This window comes from Zerene cesonia, chromosome 13 (assembly GCF_012273895.1).
Source record: "Zerene cesonia ecotype Mississippi chromosome 13, Zerene_cesonia_1.1, whole genome shotgun sequence".
Taxonomy (NCBI): Eukaryota; Metazoa; Arthropoda; class Insecta; order Lepidoptera; family Pieridae; genus Zerene; species Zerene cesonia.
Genome location: NC_052114.1, coordinates 1,988,728 through 2,003,741, shown reverse-complemented (window position 1 = coordinate 2,003,741; position 15,014 = coordinate 1,988,728). Strand labels below are relative to the sequence as shown.

The 15,014-nt window shown below is 31.0% G+C and overlaps 2 protein-coding genes across 2 annotated transcripts; one reads left to right on the top strand and one right to left on the bottom strand.

Annotated features, from left to right (window-relative positions):
- The first annotated feature begins 198 nt into the window (after positions 1–198).
- Positions 199–5,334, top strand: LOC119831238. Its single transcript, XM_038354528.1, has 5 exons — positions 199–268; positions 728–884; positions 2,037–2,154; positions 4,684–4,897; positions 5,180–5,334. The coding sequence occupies exons 1-5, from the start codon at positions 199–201 to the stop codon at positions 5,332–5,334; spliced, it is 714 nt and encodes a 237-aa protein (XP_038210456.1).
- Positions 5,335–8,804: 3,470 nt separating this feature from the next.
- On the bottom strand, positions 8,805–13,650 carry LOC119831233. Its single transcript, XM_038354523.1, has 6 exons — positions 13,460–13,650; positions 11,279–11,435; positions 10,999–11,116; positions 10,421–10,555; positions 9,614–9,827; positions 8,805–9,431 (listed from the first exon to the last, which is right to left on the bottom strand). Exons 1-6 carry the CDS (start codon positions 13,617–13,619, stop codon positions 9,277–9,279), a joined length of 939 nt encoding a protein of 312 aa, XP_038210451.1. The 5' UTR covers positions 13,620–13,650; the 3' UTR covers positions 8,805–9,276.
- Positions 13,651–15,014: the final 1,364 nt, after the last annotated feature.

Below are 15,014 nucleotides of genomic sequence, written 5' to 3'. Positions count from 1 at the left end.
TATTTAAATATATGCACATAATGAAAAGTCAAAATGTTGAGCCTTTATAGTCAGCAATCTTATACGGTGATAACGTTTCAAAGTGGAGACACGCGCTACATATAAATTGAATAAATGGCAAATAAAAAGTGTTTGCTTTTGCACCCCAATACTGTTGAAATTGTGAGAAAGGAAATTAATTTAAGTAATCCAGATGAAATGAAACAAGTTATTAATGTTTTGAAGGAATGGGTGAAGATGCAACCGCACTTTAAGAAGAAAGATTTTGGTTAGTATGCATTTTTTATTATTATAAACTGTAAAAATATCTAGTGTACTTAACAATGAGTAAGGATTTAATTTGATTTTTTGTTACTTACAAATGTAGGTATTTACGAAAATTTTTAGTTAGTTTGGCTGTATAAAAATAATATTTTGAGTTTTAAACGAAGGATCTTCTCATGACATTTATGATTTTATATTTATGTTTATTACCTTTTTATATTGTGTACGTTTATGATGTCATATAATCGGAATGTTATCACTGATGCGAATGGAGTACCTGAGACTATGAGACATTTAAAATATGAATATATTTTTTAAAATATATAATGTTTCAATATTTGAATTTGATTGAACTGTAATTTATTTTTGATGACTTTAAATTAATATTGGTTATATGAGGTCAATGTCAATGACACGTGAAATATTTTGTAGTGAATAAGGAATCTATTTTCCATAATTTTAGCCGATTCTTATCTGGAGAGATGCATCGTGGCATCTAAAGGGTCAGTAGAGAAGGCGAAAATTCGTTTGGACAAAATTTGCACCATGAGAACTCTAATGCCTGAATTCTTCGAAAATATCGATATAGCGAAAGATTGTAAGGAACTGTTTGATACAGTGTAAGTATACGATAACATATTAAATGACAAAGTAGTTTTTTTTTTTATAAATGAGTTTATTTTGAGTTCAGAAAAACATGATGTACGTCGTAGCTCAAAATGTATTGTAAATCACAAATCGTAAAAAAAATCTAGTATTTTAGTAAATATAACAGATTTACGTAGACAGGCTCCTTATGCGTGAAGCTTGACTAATGTACTCGTATATGTCATTGTCTATGCTTGGCGTCGCGCCTCAAAATTTTTCATAGTATTGGGCTATACGCCGGTAAATACGATTTGGCTTCTTCTCTTTGGATTTGTGGAACCCTAGCGGTAATCTTACCATATTTCTATTAATGGACAGCCTTTAGGTTACTTAGTAACTGTTTAGTTAGCAAATAATTTCAAAATAATACAGACATTTACATGAAATGATGTTTTGGTGAATATTTATTTGCATAGAATTGGTCGGGCTTTACAGGAAGGATCGAGGATAATTGAAATGATTTCTCTATAAAAGCGATGGTGCTTAGGTCATTGCTAAATGTCATGTTTAGTAGGATTCCATAAACGTTTCATAGCTTCATTCAATACATTAGGCTTCAAAGTCTGAGTCAGCGTTCGAGTCAAGGGCTAGGGTGCGATCCAATGAACATGATTTTAATTTTTAAACCGGTTTAAATTTTGAGGTCGAATTCTTTGAAGGCCGAAGCTCGATATTTTTATAAATAAAAAAACAACTTATCTGTCTATTGCATTTACAAATAAATAGTTAAACTAAGAACCGATTGTTCGAGTCTTGACCTCCCTCTATCTAGTCCTGTGATCGTTCTTTCCACATGGCGACAATGGACTTTATCACCATAAAAATATAATATAATATTGTATAACGATATGTTTTGAAATTTTGATTAAAAAAGGTTACTTCAGATAAATTTGAGAATCTTTTTCTACATTTTGTTTTTGTGTACGATGGTATGTTTAGGTGACAGTATATTAATTTCATGGGTTTGTCTTATTATTCTGAAAAGGATCACCTTGATTAAATAATATTATTGAATAATTAAGTAGATTATATCATTAAAACGTGTTATATGTTTTTTTAAGCTTTATTTATCATCGTTAATATTTTTTATGTCAGAGATACAAAATTAATTTAATTTATTGCAGCATCTTGACCATCTGCCCGAAATTAACGAAGGAACATCAAAGAGTCTTCGTAATTAAAACCTACAGGAATGTTACTCACTCAAATCTAATTACTTTGTTTTACAAATATGGAGTATATGTAAGTTTTACATCTATACCTTACAATTAATAAAATTGAAGCGACTGTTTGTTACATTGTAATAACCGCTTTTTACATACCAGCTGCGCCCTGCGGTTTCACCCGCGTAAGTCCGTATCCCGTAGGAATATCGGGAGAAAAAGTTGCCTGTATGTTATTCCAGTTATTCAGCTATCTACGTACCAAATTTCATTACAGTCGGTTCAGTAGTGTTTGCGTGAAAGAGCAACAAACACACACATCCTTACAAACTTTCGCATTTATAATATTAGTAGGATTATAGTAGGATAGTATATATAGTAGTATAGGATATATAGCAAGAATAGTATAAAGTATAGTATGAGTATAGTAAGTATAACATATAAATAATAACTTATTATATGTCAACTATGAAACATTCATATTCTGATGAATTAAATCTCTTGTAATAAAACTTATTAAATAACTGTTTTCTAGGATATTGAAGAAATCAATCTTTAAAAATAATTGAGTAATTTAACTACGTACTTAAGAGCGAAAGGAAACTATAAGTATTGTATTATGTTATCTGTGTATTGTTCTTTTCTTTCTTTTAATGTATTCTACGATTTGATACACGACTATTCACCCTATATTCGTTTCATTACATCTGGAGCGAAATAAATATCAATAAATAAAGCGTACTTAAATAGGCAGCTCACGTTCAATTTTTCTGTCAAAAATGAATACGGAAGTCAACGAAAACTACTTTGTTCAATAATATATTATTTATGTACCTAATATTAAATTTAATATATTATTACCAGTTATTAAAATTTAATATTACCAGTTTCAAGTATTTTATTTCCGCGTAATATTAGACAATTGAAGTTCTAATTATTGTGTTTTTTAGGCTCTAAAAAGCAATCATTATTTATGTCTTCGTATCTACCTACCTACGTGTGTTATTTTATGTTTTTAGTTGGCCGAATATGCAAGAAGATACGATTACATCGCCAGTTTCCGTATTGTTTACGACTTCAGAAAATTTGATATTCTACATTTTGTGTCCAAGTTGAACATTGTTGAAACTCGACATGCGTTAACCCTTTTTATGGTAAGGTATCATTTCACCATAATGTTTTAAATTTTCATATAGTTGTTTCCAGGGTTTCATAGTCATCTAGTTGTTTCCGGGGGTTTCGCCAGCGTGGTTAAAGAATATTAACAGATGCTATACATGTCATATTTTAATATAGCGCCCTCTATCCGAATTTATAAATTTGTTGTACCTTTAGTGTTTCAAATGCGCATTATATTCTTCCCAAAGTAAGAAGTTTAACGTTAAAAAGTAGCCTATGTCACTCTTTAGCCTCCTCACTATCTCCATACCCAAAAATCACATCATAAAATTGTTCCGTTGCCACGTGAAAGGTCAAACAATCAAACATACTTTCGCATTTATGATGTTACTAAGGACTATTAAGGATTGTTCTCTTTTGTTTTTAATTTGGCTTACTTAAATGAACAAATGAGAAATAACCGCCTCTTTGGTACAGTGGTTAACGCGTGAGCGTAAAACCGAGGGGTCCTGGGTTCGAATCCCGGTGGGGACGCACAAAAAAAAATGTCTCGGCGTGGCAGGACACAGAAGGCTGATTACCTACTTGTCCATAAGAAAAATCGATCAGTGAAACAGATGTATATCATCTGCCCCATACACGGGACTTCACTTAATGGTTTTGGTTACTGTAAAAGATACGACTCAGAATATAAGGGCTGGTTGTTTATTTTAACATGACTTAAAAATTATGTGACTTCATGAATAAAATTTTCTGGGAACGTCACAAATAGTGGGTAATAATTATAACACTGCAGAAACATAAAGATAATAATTATAACACACATAACATTTCATAACATTTGTATTAACGAAGCTATTGAATTAAACAATCTTGTTTAAAACTTTAGTGTTATGCGCTCATTGATTATTACCGTTAAAATTTAAAATCATTCTGAGGCTATAAAGTACCTAATTGCTACTTTAAGAACGTATTGCTTAAAAAAATTATATTTTTACTTCCAAATGTTATGTAATCGAAAATAAAAAAATCAATAATTTCAAACGCCTTTATGTCATGACTTATGCATAATATACTAACATAGTTTTAAGAATTATTTGTTACTAACAAAATGAGTCTGAGTTGCTCGAAATTAAATAAAAATAATAATAAAGATAAGAATAACTATAAGTTTAGAAACAACAATAACACATTAAAAATGCTACGTCATTGTCATATTTTAGAGACAAATCCTTAGTAATATGGGAAAGTAGCTCTGTCTCTCTGTCTCTTCTTCATGCATAAACTAAAGATCTGATTTTTATGACATTTGGTACAGGGATAATTTGAGACTCGAGAAATAACATAGTATAGGAACTATGTCTTTCCTATGCTATGTTCTTTCTCATTATTATACACATTATTCCAGAAATCTGTCCTTTGTCCTTTGACTACGCAAGCGAATCCGAGGACGTAAAAATAGTTTGATATAATCGTTCTATTATTTCAGCAAGGGTATGGCCTAAAAATAAAAGGTATTCATATAGTATCAGATTCCAAAGGCGTTGATATTTTTGTCAATATCATCAAGCAATTATTAAAGACCAAGCTGGCCAGTCGAATTTCGACTCATAAGACGTTTGAGGAGGTACATGACATTGTAGGAAAAGAGGTGTTACCAGTAGAATTGGGAGGATACGAAAAATCTATCAAAGAAATTCATGGTAAGGAAGAAACGTTTGAGTCCTAAATTCAATCACACTGCCACCTTTATGAATTTAAAAATTTAATAATGTGCCATTTATAAATTTGCTTTCTAATAGGAATATGGTAACATAATACATCATTTTGCTTTGTTCCTTATTTCTAAATATCGCAGCTGCATTTGTGTCTATATTTTTTTGTTGTTGTTAGAAAAGCAAGAATTCATATCATACTCCTTGTACAATAATATCATATAATAATACAATAATTTTCATATAATAATGAAAAAGTTACAATTGCAGATGACTGGCTGTCTGAATTATCAAAGAAAGAAAATATCGATTATATGCGTGAAATGAACAAGGCAGGTGTTGATGTAACGCTTCGGCCAAGACACAATCTCAACGATGATTACGTCGGTATGCCCGGAACCTTTAGAGTTTTAAGTGTAGACTAATTAGAAAAATATGAGCATTTATTACATATTAATCTAATAGGACTCTTATGATTGTGTGTAAAGAAATACCAGAAAGGATTAACGACTGGAAAGAAGGAATGGACTGGGAAGGGTGAGGAAAAGGAAACGGGCCTCGAAACACAGTGGCATGCCGCTATTTCACGCCGGTTTTTTTACGGGGGTGTGGTACTTCCCCGGTGCGAGCTGGCTCAATTCGTGCCGAAGCATGCTCGACTCCCACAATAATACTTATGAGTATAGTAAAATGACCCAAAGTGAGTCTTGGCATTCAACAATGAGAACCTCCATTTAACTGTTTTTCTGATTGTAATATCTTGCCAGTTTTCAGTCAACAAGCAGACCTCTTTACTGATTTATTCTATTCAACATTTTTCAATCGGCTGTCCCAATTATGCTCGTTTCACAGCACGATCTTCTCTCATTATTTATACAGCCAGTGCAGTGTACGTAATTTTATATCACCGATGATGTTAGGTTTAGTCATTAGGTCTTTCGGATCTTTTTTTTTCTCCTCCTTCAAATACCTGATTCTGTCACCACTGGTTCATAATTTTACTAAAGATCTTTCTTTCGGTCATTTGAGGTTTTGTTCCTTTTTTTATTATGTTATAGCAAATTATTTATACTGATCTTAATCTATTCTCAGGTCAGATAATAATCAATGAAACTACATGTCCCTATACTGCTGCCATTAGTGAAACTATGAAGAATAGAGACAAGAACTTTTAAATGTTTCATTCAACTAGTTGTTTGTTGTTTACTATTGTTTTAGAATACCTATAAAACCAATACGTATAAAGCGAAGCTGGAATGTTGGGTGGAAAGTAAATATATTGCTAAGGATTGATTATTCTACTGATCTAGTGGCATTTATACATTGTTGATTTGGTTTTTTAACTAACATTATACAGCTCGCATGTGAAAAAAAAAACACAATAGGTGCTGATATTAACATCAGGTAACGTTTTATTTCTTAACATTTGAGGTGCCATCGTGGGATTAATTTTATCTCTTGACCCCTTGTTTTAAATAATAACCAAATAATAAAATCTTATAAAATAGTTAAAAACATACTATGCTATGTATAACACAAGAAATACCGCAAAAATATTATAAATTATAGTTAATTTTGAAGTTTACATTACCGATGGTTTTCTTTTATATTTATCCAATGCCCTGTGATTGCCTGGAAGACAGCTTATAGCCATAAGGTCGCCAATAATTGTCCAAGAAAAGTCGCTCATTCACCTTTTTTTCACTTTACTCTGTGCACAATGAAGTATAATACTTTTTTTGTTGTTATGTATGTTCAATGATATAAATTATTTTACGACGATTAAAAAAGTTAAAGTTCGAATGGGTATTGGTATAGGTCGTGTGCTCGTTGTATTAGAAAATCTACTTATGAAAAAATCCTCTTCTTGATGAAAGGCTACTCAAGATCATACTTAGTCAAGTAAATTAAATTACTCCTGTTACTACTGACCGCTTTGTTTTGACAGCTACTATATTTGTATATATGTGTATCACACAAAAAATGGTGTATATCAACAAGCACAAAAATCTCTTACTCTTTCTATATTATAATCGTAAGACCGATTATAACCGAAATTACCCCGAAATTACGTTTACTTTTTTATTTATTCTTCTGTTCTTGATAAGAATGGCTTTAGGGCTATAGCTTAACAGCTATTGCATAATCTTTAGACAAAAAAAAAGAACATTAGACCTTTGCCATACTTTCTCAGGACGAAACTGGTCAAACCAGTTGTGGACAATGGTGTCTATGAAGACACTGTCCCTTAAATTGCAAGGGTTCGTCCAAACCAGTTTGACCGCTTCGTGTGGGAAAGGACAGTCGAATGACCCTTTATTTGCATGTCTTAGATTGAAGGTGAACTATTATTATGCAAACGATACAACCCTTCCGCGTGGCAAGTGTAAAAGGGATTTTTTGTGCTAAAGTATTTTATGATATGCTATATAAATCCTTATAAGACAGTGTTAGAGTTGAAATTTGATTGCAACTTGAATTTATAGTTCTGGACACATTTCCATCTAGGAACTTGTAGTACTGGTTTGGATAGAAAGTGCAAGAAGGGCGGACAGGAACGGTCTATGAACGTGACAACCGTTATTTAGCAAGGATTGTTAGCGGTCATGTGGGAATTTCACTATCATTATTGAGCGTTGGTCATTGTTATTCGTGTATTATATTACTGTTATTTCCTAGGAGTAACAGAGATTTATAATAACCTCACATTTAATAAGTTTAATAATTTTGTGATTATGAAATAGGTGTACACTTCGTGATTTTACTAATAAATAAATAAAATTTGAATTCAAAGACATAGGTGATTGGTCAATTTTTTGAAAATAATCCTGTTATATTATATAAATAATACAAAAATGTATTACTATTCCACTTCCATTCAGAAAAATTGCTATAATCACAGTATTTGTATTAAATAAATTATACCTAAGAGTATTAAGAGTATTTTACTGAAAACCCTTTTTCAATACATACTTGAATAATGACAGTGGATGAAATTAAGGGGAGACTAAGTTAACCGGCGTCACGTGTCCACATAATGGGTATATTTTTTCCAATTTAAATTTATGTTTTAACTGACATGGGTGGTAAGTTGCTTTTTTTATCCATTTACCATTTTATTTACTTTGCGGGTTGATTTGCAGAGATCGCTTGTAGCGATAAGACCATCTTCTGTCATTTATATGAATTTTAAACATTTTCAAATACTTATATATACCTGTTTCAGTCTAATCGTTGTATTCATTTATTGTGGCTTTGTTTAGGTTGTTGTAATTTATATGAATTGTATTAACTGTTGAAAATGAGGGTTGTCAGTATTTAAATTCTCAGCCCTTTCTACAATTTAAATTTATTTGTTTAAAAGAAGCCAGATTTAAGATTTAAGATTGCAAATTAAGGTCAAGAATTATAGATTAGTCGAGCTTTTAAGAAATAACAATTATCAATTTATTTAACTGTATCGAAACTACCTAAATATATAATTTCGTAACCGCATCTAACTGATTTTTTTCTGTTTTCAAAGGAATTTGTAATAATTTTGTAAAATAATCCACTTTTGAAGGCATGGACGACATAATTTTAAAATAAGTTGGCATTGTGTACTCTTTCTCTTTATACTTACTTGGGCCAATCATACTCGTCCGGCAGTGCAAAGTTTCACATATGTTTAAATAGATATCATTTAGGAGAAATCTGTTAAAGATTGATTTATGTACTGGCTTGTGTGAACAATATATTTTCAAAACCGATAATGACTCGGGAATCAGATTAGTAAAATAATATATATAGATTTGAATAAATAGATAATAATTAATTATAGATTGCATATTACAAATTAATAAAAGTTGTTGAAAAGTTTAAACAAATTTATTTTAATTTACAGAGTATGAATATTAATATTTAAGTAAAGCTTTTATGTAAATATGATTCTTTGTTTATCCCACACCCATTTACCGTTTATGATAACACCTTGATAATTTAAGGTTTGTTTTTATAATTTAATTTCAACTTTCAGTACTAGGCGTGGGTCACGTATATATTTACTACGCCCACTAAAATAAATTAAATCGAAATCTTGTACTTCTTATTTTTCAAATAATTTCGTTTAAACTTTTAGGTGCTTTTTAGATTAACGTGTAAGATGATAATAACAAGAATATAAAACATTGCTTGTAAACTTAGTATCTAATTTTGTTTAATAAACTTATAACCGAGAAAACAATATGAAGATCCACTTTTTAATCTATGACTGTCCCTATTCCCTACTAGCCCTGCATTGTCAATGTCAAAAAAAATCCTCGTTTTTATCTGTGCCCGCACAAAATTAAATGAAACAAATAATAACCTCAATTAAATAAATCCTCAACTTAGTCTAAATTTAGCATTCTGAATGTTCCAGGTGTTCCAGCATATTCCTCGTTGAACTTTCCATTAGGTCGAAGTTCTTCATCTGTTCGCGCGTTTAACATGGTGGAATACCATTCCTTGAATTCTTTCGTTGATGCCACTTCTATGAGATCATCTGGAATTCAAACACAACTTATATTATTTCACTCGCCTTTGTAAAACTTATAACTAATTAAATAAGAACGCGGCGTTCGTAACAAAACCTCAATAAAAGGAATATTTTTTCTCACTTATCCATCAACAAAATAGTAATTATAATTTAATGATTGATCAAATAAAATAGTAATAATTACTTACCATGGAGTTCAAAAATAGATCTTTCATTTCCTCCAAATTCGATTGGTATCACGTCTTTGCCAATAATCTCGTGTAGTTCTTCATACGACTTATGAACGTGTATACGACTAATTATCTTAGGTTTTAGAATTGTTTTGGCGATGTTAAGTAACAGTTCAATGCTTTTTGACTGTATTATTATATGTATACCCTTAACTCTCATACCATATCCCTCCTGAAATAAATGATTTCCAATTAGGAAAACGGTATAGTTTCCAGGATAATTGAACTGCGATATCGCGATTGAAGGTAAACTTATAAAATCTTTACAAAAATATGGGACTAAAATTGTAAAAAAATGTATAAAATCGACTTTGAAGGTATGAAAATCATAGACCGAAGACCGGCGTGGAATAGCATTCTGCTGTGTTTCGTTCGGTGAGTGGAGGAGCCGGAGGCCCATATCCTTTTCCTTACCCTTCCCAGTCCTTTCCTTTATTCCTATCGCCAATCCTTTCTTAATCCCTTCGCAAAAAAAGTCGGCAATCCATTTGTAGAGGCGTAAGGTCTGCAATGGACCTTATGCCTCTCCAAATGTTCATGGGCGGTGGTTGCGTTTACCATCAGGCGTCCCACCAGCTCCATTGCCGATGGTAGCATAAAAAAAAAATACAAAACCTATTAGTTTAGATAACAATGTATAACTATTATTTTATGTATATGTTTTTCGTGTCTTTCATGCAATGCAAACATAACTTGTATTATAAGATTATTTTATTAAAGAAATCGGACATTTGTTTTCCACGGTAATTTGAAGCTCTGTCTCACCAGAAGAATGGTCAAAATATTTCTGAATTCGACTACATTTATCTTTGTCATCAATTTAACTATATCTAGTGACTGCACGTCGTAGACGGAATGAAGACCCATCCCATAATCGTATCTTCTCAAAAGTTCACAGATCTGAAATCAAAATAAATTTGAGTTTTTTTCACATTTCTCAAGAAATTTATATCTCTATATGTATAAAATTTTCGTGTCACAATGTTAGTTACCATACTCCTCCAAAACGGCTGGACCGATTTTCATGAAATTTTTTGTGCATGTCGGGAAGGTCTGAGAATCGGCCAACATCTATTTTAGTTAGGCAGAACAGCGTTTGCCGGGTCAGCTAAGTAATTTATAAAAACTAGATGTGACTGACTGACTGACTATTTTACAGACAGACTGATTTGAATATTGCACAGACGCAAAAAAACTACACATTACTTTTGTATTGTATGTAATATGTATAAAAATGTAAAATACATGTTATATTAAAAATATTTTGTAAGTATTGAAAAAACTGTACATGGAAAAAAGGTTTAAGTTAAAAAAAACATTCAAGATAATATATAATAACTTACGTATATGCTGTATTTATAAAACTTCGTTAAAAATTCTGCGTCAGCGTCACTTACTAGAGACTTTGTAACGATAACTCTATGGTGTTCCTTGGTAAGCTTTGGACAGATGACAGGAATGCTGTAAAGCAAGAGACAACATCGTATCGAGGTATCGTTTAATTGAGCAAATTTTGATCATTCTTTATTATTTGAAAGCTCGTGTCTCCAGTGTGGTGTGGTTTATTCCTTATAAATATAACGCATTCTTAAATAACAATAACAATAACAAGCAACAACTTACACTTTGTCAAATATATCGTTAAAATCCCTAGTCACGTCAGTCTCTATAAAATAATGGGGTATTAGAGTTCGTATGGTACACATTCTGTCCAGGCGTGATTTCGCCTTCTCCACCGACCCTTTGGACGCAACAATCCATCTCTCTAAATATGAATCAGCTGTAAAGAGATTATTAAAATATATTGAAATTTACTTGTTTGGTTAATCTTGTTATGCGTTTTGAATATCAAAGCGAATAAGCATGTTTGTTCGCATTTTAAAGCGTTTAAACAGTCGTGTTCGCTATCCGCTTCGCCATTCGCCTCGCTTCGCACGAATGGATTTACTTATATTCTCTGTAATGGAGAAACTGATTTTGTCAATTCTCTCACTAGTAGAAAGTAAGATTATTTTTGGCTTTATTTTATTTTTGTTTTCATTTCACGTCACGTGACGGACAAGCGGTAAACAGAGAATATTTCAGAGAAGAAACTTATAGCTTTTGAACAAATTATAAAAATTATTTCAACCACGGATTGTAAAAGAAAGTCACTAGCGTCCAGAACGCTTCGGTACGAATTGGGCCAGCTCGCAATGAAGAAGGCAGCACAGAACCACAGAAGATCGGCGAGAAATAGTAGAAGTGAATTAGCTACTGAGTTTCATTCGGCGAGTCGAGTGCCATAGGCCCCTTTCCTCACCCTTCCAGCCCATCACTCAATTCCAGTCGTTAATATGGACTTACGGGGTTGAATCCACGACTACTTCAAGTTACGATCATAGCCCTAATACATCCAACAGACAATATTATGTATATTGTCTTATTGTCTTTATATATGTTAGTTGACTCTCTGAAGTTTATTATAAATTTGAGGACAATAACATCACCGAATTGAACTATGCGTAACCCTTTCTAAGATCTCCATGATATGATATGATTTACTTTGAAGAAAATAAACGAAAGCAAAAGATAATGAGGAATTTGTCCAAGTGCAAGTGAAGCTATTTTTTCCGAATACCTTTTATCTGATATTGATACATTTAAAGGTCATACTGACATGCTGAGATATAAAATACGAAGTTTCGTTAGATACAAAAAAATTATCACGTCTGGCGACCTTGACAAAAGAACTCGGTAAAAACGAATTAATTGACGATTTAAATTAATTGTTCTGAATCACTGTTTATTGTGGGTTTACAATGAAACGAATATACTACTATTGTTATTAAATCAAAGGTGTGGGGATATTTATATTTTTTTATGTAAAAGTTGCTTTTTGAAATTGAATAGTGGATGTTTTTGGAATTTAGGTAGGTATATCAGAGTTTACATTTTGTCTGATGTTTCGGACTGAAATTAATCGTATGACAAAATGAATGAATTTTTCTTCCTGGGGTACGAAAAGTTTATTCAGCAATTATTGAGATTATATGTTATTTTATAGTTCATAGCAAAATATGTAGGTTTGTCTAGTCGTTTAAGAGTAAGATTATTAAAATGTATCCAGTTTTGGGAACATAGCATTTTTGAATACGGCCTTGGTTCTGATTATTTATATTATTAATATATGATATAATGTAGTTGTGATATTTTTTTTCGGCCATTGACATTGTTTATTTACATTGTTTATTGTTTATTTTTATGGAAATTTATGTATTAATTATAATAATAAACAAGTTTGTGTTATATTTGTTTTGTTTATTAATTTGTTTTGATAGGTTCTTAGTTGAAAGATGTTTTAAAATATTATTATATTAGCCATTTTATACTATGCCATAATTAATTAAGAAATAATTAATTGATATTTTTATAGTTATCTTATATTTGGGTACTAATCACGTACATACTACATTTCAATTTATTGTCAAAAGTTAAAACGTTTACTGAGACCATTCAAATCCAATCCAAATTCTTCAGGAATGTATCTATTATACAATTACACATATATACCTAACAATAATTTTAGACATTCGACTATATCACTTAGTGACATATGGCAATTAATAATAAACTTGTTTATTTTGATATACATAAAATAATTGACTACACTTATTTAATTCATTCTGGCATAGTAGGTATAAAAATTGGCCCTTTAACTGGAAAACATCGGTCTTAGGAACTCGTAATCCTCCCAGATTATGAAATGTGTATTTTGATTATGTAAGTATAACTAAATAGTAAAATAAACAATAATATACTAACGGAAGTCTTTTATCTTGAAGTGCGGCTGTATGTGCACCCATTCCCTAAGAATCTTAATGGCTTCTCTCATATCTTCTTCTTGTGACAAGTTAATCTCTCTCCTGACCACATCGATCGTGTCCGAATGAAAACGAAATATTTTATTTTCCTCTAGCAACATTTTATGTGACTGTTCACTGCAGTTGTATCTATAAAACTGATAGATAGAATTTATTAACAACTTTATTAATTATATGATACTTGACATTGGCGTGCAAATGTACCTACTCCCATATTATGAGGAAAAAGGTATTCAAAAATAAAAAGGTATTATTATTTTTAATATATTATAAAGGTGTAAAAAAAACATGGATTACTTCAATACCTTTAATTTATATCTCGAATGCATGTAGTCGATCGGAATCGTGAATAATAACCAGATAGCGTTGACGACTATAACATAGTAATAAATACAGATAGTAATAAATAATTTCGATGCTCTTTTGGATCTGCCAAAAAATATCGCATGAAAAATACTTTCGTTAAAAACTCGCAACACAGTTCTTCTAATGTAAAAAGTTCTAATATTAATGTAATAATACAAAGAGGGTTTTTAATTTATTCAATCTGTACTTATTTAAACCTTCTGTCTAAAATAGTTACGTAATTAATTTATATAACAAGATCCTACAGTGACCATACGAATAAATATTAAAAATATTTTATGTTTTAATATAAAATAATATTATATTGCTGATTATTTATTTAAAATAAATTTCCGAATCCACTACGATTACTGAAGCTGATTTTGCTGGAAGACGATTAGATAGTCTCCTTTTTGTTAGTGTATAAAGGTATGTTTTAATATTATTCAAACAAAATCCAAACTGCTGGCAAATACTATTTATAAACTAATGAGTAAGTCTTTTGATCGCTTCTGATCGTCAAATTCATATTGGTAAACGAAATTTATAATTTCAAGTAATTCTCAAATTTAATATAATGTTGCACTGCTCTTACACAACTTTGTAACCGTATGTATTTATATGGGAGTACCTACAAAATTTATTATGCACTTGGTGCATCTACAAAAATATACTAAAATTGCAAGATATCTTAGTTGTCCTTGATTTGTAAATTAAACACTAATTATAAGTATTCTTTATTTGCAACTTCTATATCTTTTAAAGTGATTGACAAAAAACAAAACATTAGTTATAATATTTAATATACTAGCTTTGCTACTGAAAATTCAGGATCTGTTTTTAAGCTACATCAAAGCTGCAGGGGTACAAAAATGGTCTTAATTGCTTCGAGAAAAGGATACGTACTGGCCGTGCCTTTGCTTTGACTTGGCGGGGCTACTGCCATACCCCCAGAACAGTATTGTGTAAGTTACACTTGCAGAGACGATCATAATTTTAAAACTAAGTTTAGAAGTCCATACGTAATCGAATTCAATATATCAGTAAGGAATAATGAAACATGCAAATCTATACTTTTCACTTAATCTTAAGAATTAAATGTGTTTGTACTAAGAATTTTTTGCGTATGTTATGTAGATAAGAATTTGTAT

Coding starts and splice junctions, on each gene's coding strand:
- LOC119831238 (XM_038354528.1), top strand. CDS start 199: ATGAAACAAGTTATTAATGTTTTGAAGGAATGGGTGAAGATGCAACCG. Junction 269..727: donor CTTTAAGAAGAAAGATTTTG/GTTAGTATGCAT, acceptor CCATAATTTTAG/CCGATTCTTATCTGGAGAGA. Junction 885..2,036: donor AAGGAACTGTTTGATACAGT/GTAAGTATACGA, acceptor AATTTATTGCAG/CATCTTGACCATCTGCCCGA.
- LOC119831233 (XM_038354523.1), bottom strand. CDS start 13,619: ATGTTGCTAGAGGAAAATAAAATATTTCGTTTTCATTCGGACACGATC. Junction 10,556..10,998: donor TTTATAAATACAGCATATAC/GTAAGTTATTAT, acceptor TTTTGATTTCAG/ATCTGTGAACTTTTGAGAAG. Junction 9,432..9,613: donor ATCTATTTTTGAACTCCATG/GTAAGTAATTAT, acceptor TTTGAATTCCAG/ATGATCTCATAGAAGTGGCA.